This window comes from Blennius ocellaris, assembly GCF_963422515.1.
Source record: "Blennius ocellaris genome assembly, chromosome: 21".
In the NCBI taxonomy this organism is placed as follows: Eukaryota; Metazoa; Chordata; class Actinopteri; order Blenniiformes; family Blenniidae; genus Blennius; species Blennius ocellaris.
Window position 1 is genome coordinate 8,195,692 of NC_137670.1, and position 6,048 is coordinate 8,201,739.

A 6,048-nucleotide genomic window follows, 5' to 3' on the forward strand; every position below is an offset into this window, starting at 1 on the left:
GTCGAGTACACGGACATTCGTATGGACAGACGATCAAGTTGGAGGTTGAAGTTCCAGGAGAATATGGAGTCGTGAGACTCCGGAGGCCATTATTGTTGTTATCCATTTATTCACGCATGTGCAGAAGAACTATTTACTACGGCCGTGGTGCGCATGCGCAGTAGCGGTCTTTCAGAAATATTGCAGTCTCCCCAGTTTCCACAGAGTTGGAATCCGAGTGTTTTGGGAGCCGTTTTACAAAAAGTTTTTTGTGGCTCCAAACACCGTTGTCACGGAAACCAACACCCAAAAATTCAATGAAAGTTGTCCTTTGCAACTTGAAAACGTTGAGGTGTAAACAGGGCCTTAGTTCAGGACTGGCACATCACACTCAGGGTGTCCAGAGAGAAGCACGGACTTTTTGAGCCGCTGAAGGATCAAGACAAGGGGGGGGGGTTCTTGGAGGTGGAGGTTCAGTTCCAGAGGCAGGGTCCGGGGCAGAGGCATGGCTGTCTGAGGTCTGCGGGCCTGATCACCAGGTCCTTCACCACCTCCACGGTCCCGAACAGCGGGTGCAGCTCCTCCGTGAACTTCTCGCTGTAGGTGTAGAGGTGCGAGCGCTTCTCCACGTCGTAGAAGGACAGCTGGCCCTGCTCGTAGTCCAGGTACACCCCCACCTTCCTGGGCGCCAGGCCCTGGGGCAGCGGGGTGGCGGGCACGGTGAGGGCTTTCAGGTCCGTGCCTCTCTCCAGACGCAGGGTCAGGTAGCCCGTCTCCATGTTGAGCGAGCGGAAGCCCCGCCTCACCGCCGACGCTTTGGCCACGCCCAGCCGCCAGTCCCGCTCGCCCACCTCCACCTCCCAGTAGTGGCGCCCCGAGGTGTAGCCCTCCTTTGCCACGGCGCACCACCAGCCGTTGAAGCGCCACGGGCAGCGGGGGGCGTCGCAGCGCTCCAGGCCGCAGCGCATGCGTTTCTCGTCGCCTGAGATGACCAGGTCCGGATTGGCGGTCTCTGGGTCCAGAGCCACGTCCTCTGTGGGGACACAGCGCAACACTGGAGTCTACAAATACCAACATCTGATTGTAAAACCTGACAAAAACTGAAAGCTTGACCTACCTGCCGCATCGCAAATCCAGTTCCACACTAGAGAGGAGAGAAGAAACGCAACTTGTACTCTTTTTTTTTCTTTTAAACTACAAATTGTTGTACTGGTGGGAACCAAAAAGCTCAGAGAGAGAGAGAAAGGTGATAACTAAATGTAAAGCCGTTGGCAAACCATCTGCTCTGTACCAGATTTGGCAAAGTGTCTGGACATTGTAACTAACAAATCATTTCTATTAATGTAAATTAAAAAAAGCACAAAGTAAAGTGGTTAGCATTTGGCTCAGTGTCAAAACTTAAACGAAACAATAATGGAGCAGAAGATGGACGGACGTGGACGTGTTCTTACCACCGTGGGGGATGTAGCGGACAGCATCTGAAAGACAAAGATCATCGCTGTTATCACACAGAAACAAAGTAAAGTCTCAAGACTCTGTGTTTTATAACAAAGTGCATAAGAAGCCAAAAAAACCCCGATAGTGACTAATTTTATCTCTTTGCATGTGTTAACACCTAAAATACGATTTCGCCGTAAGAAATCCTAAATGTGTTGGAAAACCCTGATTGTGTCTGATTTAAAGATTATCATATATAAGATTATGTGTGTGACTTCTGTCCAATCATCACTTCATATCAATGAAGTTTGAAAATATTAAATGTATGTAGCAACATAATCGCTTTTAAACTTGACCGGCTCGTTGTACCACCTCGTGGTGGAAAGTGAAATTACAAGAAAAGGCACCCTTGAAGTAATTTGTGAACTTCGTAGAATGTTGATATAGATGTAAGAAACCCTAGAAATGTTGGAAAACACTTTTGTCAATACGCTGTGTCCTGTTCGTCTCCACTTAATTTTGTCAGCTTCAGATGCTGGAAACTACACAGTAGTTTGTGTTTTAAAAGCTTTTTAAAAAAGATTTTTAGCTCAAGTTAATATGCATTATCCAACAAATATCTTTATCTAAGTACTTTGGGATCTAAATACATCCTCCATCGATGTTCACTGCATGACTTCTTTGGATGAGAAACCTCATGTTATTCTATTTTGGTCAGTTATGACCTCCTCTCGTCTCTCGTCTCTCCACTCACCGACCCTCTGGTTCCTCTGCTTTCTCACCAGCCACTGCTTCGTCACGTCCTCCTACGCACACAAACAGACAATAGAAACATCCGCCAAATGAGGCCAAGGTGAGCTGCACAATGAGATAAAGGGATTAGCGGCGACGGCGTGTCACATAACACCCCGAGAGCGGTGTGTGAAATCCTGTCCTTTCCAGGCCTTTTTAACATCTAATCTAGGGGGTCTGATTATTCAGCGGCTTCAAACAGAGCGGGGATGAACTAGTTTTTCAGCTGGAACATCGTGAATATTCAAAAGGGTCCAATTAGAGGAGTGTTTTTTTGTTTTTTTTGTTTTTTTTAAAGAAATGCACAAACCTTCACGGGGCTGTCTGCGTTCAGCACGGCCAGCAGGACGAGCTCCACGGCCGGCAGCAGGTTGGGCAGGCGGCCCCGCTTCCACTGGAACTCCAGGTCGTCCAGCATCATGAGCACGGGCTCCCCCGGCCACACGGCGGGCTGCACGGGGAGCGAGCACAGACACTTCAGGGGTGACGGTCAAGGGCAAGGTTTAATTCTAATCGTCCTGATCGGGCGCAAAGCGGGGAACTGGGTCAGACTGTAATCGCCGCCCAGCCTCCGGAAGGGGAGCAAAGTTATCCTCCCGATCTCACCTGAGATCTGGCTTTAATCCCCCGCGTCCAGTCCAGGATGACCCTCTTATGGGGCCCCATGTCGTACTCGCCCCCCGACTCCAGCATGCACAGGAGGTGGCCTTTCCAGTCTCGCTTCTCGTACTGGTACTCGGACGGGAGGATTTTCTGCTAAATAGAAGGAAACACTGTCAACACAGTTTGTTCTGAGGAAGTGCAAAACTGGATGAAACTGTGTAACGACCAATAACATGATATCTGCCAATAACACAACAATTTGGGCCTTTTTCAACGTAATAAAGGTCAGTAAAGTAATAATTTTGGCCTTTTCAACTGTAATAATGACCAATCATTTCATATTTTTTTTGCCTTTTTCAAAATGATACCTGATAATAATTTTGTGCCGTTGCTCTTTTTAATGTCATCGAGTCCTGTGACATAATTTGGACCCTTTTCACTGTAATTCCTTCCAATAAGGTCATAGCTTTGGCCGTCTTAAATGCAATGAATCCAGTAATGTACAATTTTTGAGCTTTTCCAGAGTAATATTGGCCAAAAATATAATATCTATAGTAGTATATATTAATGTAATATTTTTGGCCTTTTCTAACATCATAATGGCCCATAGTTTCATAATTTGAGTCTTTTTCAAAATAATACCTGCCAATAATTTCATAATGTTGGTCTTTTTAAATTAAATAATGTAAATAAAGTACTATTTTTTTGCCTTTTTGAAAGGAAATAAAGTCAACATTGTGCTAACTTGCCAATAGCATAATAACAGATTTAATCCGTCATAACATTTTGTGACTAATGCTCTGGGTTATTACATGAAAATAAAATGTTATAAGACATGAACAGGTCTACATTTCTTGGAAATTAAAGCCTAAATATGTTTTAATTCGGACTTGTCTTTAATGTCTTATTTGTTCAAGACTTTACAGTGAAGCCAAACAATGTCAGGCACACTAACTCCCAAAAGCTTTCATAATAAGAATGTTTCCCAGATCTGATTTTGACGTGTGCAGATCTAACCTTGGATCCCTTGAGGACCCCTGAGAGGGTCCTAGACCTCATTTTACAAACCTCCTCTTTAAGTGGTGTGGATTTCCAACAACTGATTTGTGAACAGGCTCAAGTCAAATGCAGCCTCAAAGAAGACTTTCTGACCCCAAAACAAGTCTTAAAGAAGCTTTAAACGTCATCCAAAGCTCTGCAGGGGAGCAGATGGCGCAGCATTTATTTTACCGGTCTGTGGAATCAACTGTGAGGCTCAGAGGCTTAAACAAACTCTCCTTCAGAACTTAGTATGACGCATGGGAGACGTTCACATAACACTCTCTGACCATTTACACCTTATTGGGAAAGAAAAGATGCTATTTTTCCATACGACTACTTTAAATGCAGCTAATCCAGCAATTTTACAGGTTTCCGTACATCGGACAAGAGATTTGGCAATAAGTCTGGTTTGAAACCCACTGCTGACTTTCTCATGCTCAGGTTGAATCAGGAAACACATCAGGTGTATAAATGGTGACGTGTCAAGCATGTGGTGACGGGATCAGTGCGAATACACCGTCACGCCTCGCCACCCGCACACTGTCAACTTCACTCTGTCTTCCTGAGCTTCTGACTCAGCCTGGAGTTCATCTCGGGGTCTGTTCAGTCGCAGAACCGCCCGTGAACGTCTTTCATTGTACAACGTGAGGCTTAAAGATGGCAGATAACTGAAATCCTCTGAACTCCTTCAGGGAACGTGACCATATTCCGTCTTTTCTTCCTATTTAATCCAAACTAACGTGATGCTTTAAAGGCATAAATAATAGCTGAAAGTGCTGCTTGTGTAGGATTTTTTTTTTTTATATCATATAAGTAAATGAGCAAAAATAAAAAAATGTAACATTTATATTTCAAACATGTGTATTGGACATGAATTGGTCAAATATATAAAAAAAAAAATATTAACAACATATTGAGGCGGCATGCAAACTTTTCTTCAACAGAATGCGACAATTATGTGTTTTCACTTAAAACATTCCGTAAAGAAGAAGAAGGTTTTGTGGTCCCCCCCTTCATGGATCGTTGACGCCCCCCTGTGAGGGTCGGGCCCCTCCAGTTGGGAATGACAGTTTAGCTCCAGAACCTGCAGCCTCAGCTTCAAGCAGGATTACCTGCATCGATTTCCCACTGTCGTTTTAATTAGTGGCCGGAGTGTCGGATGGAACGATTCAATTCCAGCTTCCTGTCCGTCAGGGTTTCGTACCTGCACTCGTTTCTCCAGTGTGGCCGCCCACTCCACCATGAAGTCCCGGCACACGCCGGCCGGCCAGATGTCTTCACCGGTCCAGATGTGGCTGAGGACGTTTGACCTCTGGAGGGTGGAAGGAGTGAGAATGAGAATCCACACTTGAAGAAGAAGAGGAGGAGGAGGAGGAGGAGGAGGAGGAGGAGGAGGAGGAGGAGGAGGAGGAGGAGGAGGAGCTCACCTGACAGATCCTGTTCAGCTCTCGGGCCAGCTCCATGATGAACAGCTGACTCTCCACCAGAGGCTCCTTCTTGTCGAGCTTCACTTTCTTTCGAGACTCCTGGAGAAAAACGGAGGATTAGAGAAACTGGGCCGGAACATGATCCGGGGGAAGGGGGGGGGGGGGGTGGTTTGTGGGTGGGGGGGGGGGGGGGGGGTGGGGGGCAGATTTCTGATGGAGCGGAGCGGGGTGGCATGCCTTGAGTCGGATCTTGAGCTTTTTGGCCGGCTCCACCAGGAACTGCAGGCAGTCTTTCATCATGCTGGCAGCGGGAGAAGGAGCTGGATGCCCTGTGATGCCGCCGTTTGGAGGAGAGAGAGAGAGAGAGAGAGAGAGAGAGAGAGAGAGAGAGGAGAGGGAGAGAGAGAGAGAGAGAGAAACAGAAAGGAAGAGAAGAGAGATTTAGTGAGCTGGCACTCAGCTGCAGCTGACGGAGCTGCTGTGGCCCCCACATGAATCGATGAGGGAGCAGAAATGGCTAATAAATGTAGGAGAGGACAGAGAGAGCGAGACAGAGAGAGAGAGAGAGAGAGAGAGAGACAGAGAGAGAGAGTGCTGCAGAAGTTTCATCACATCAAGTCCACAGAGAGCTCATTAAGAGACCCTAGAGCTATCATTAGAGGAGGGAGAGGGGGATGAAGAGCAGGAGGAGAGGAGGAGGAAGAGGAGGATGAAGAGGATTGGGGGAGGAGGAGGAAGATGAGGAGGAGGAGGAGGATGGCTGAGTTTG

The 6,048-nt window shown here is 46.9% G+C and overlaps 1 protein-coding gene across 1 annotated transcript; it reads right to left on the bottom strand.

The window, feature by feature from the left end:
• Nucleotides 1-452: 452 nt before the first annotated feature.
• LOC308145557 (butyrophilin subfamily 1 member A1) lies at nucleotides 453-5,588 on the bottom strand (the record flags this gene model as incomplete). The annotated part of the gene is made up of 9 exons (XM_080517023.1): nucleotides 5,517-5,588; nucleotides 5,280-5,378; nucleotides 5,057-5,164; nucleotides 2,815-2,964; nucleotides 2,519-2,659; nucleotides 2,171-2,222; nucleotides 1,431-1,457; nucleotides 1,097-1,123; nucleotides 453-1,012 (listed from the first exon to the last, which is right to left on the bottom strand). Exons 1-9 carry the CDS (start codon nucleotides 5,577-5,579, stop codon nucleotides 453-455), a joined length of 1,227 nt encoding a protein of 408 aa, XP_080373149.1. The 5' UTR covers nucleotides 5,580-5,588.
• Nucleotides 5,589-6,048: the final 460 nt, after the last annotated feature.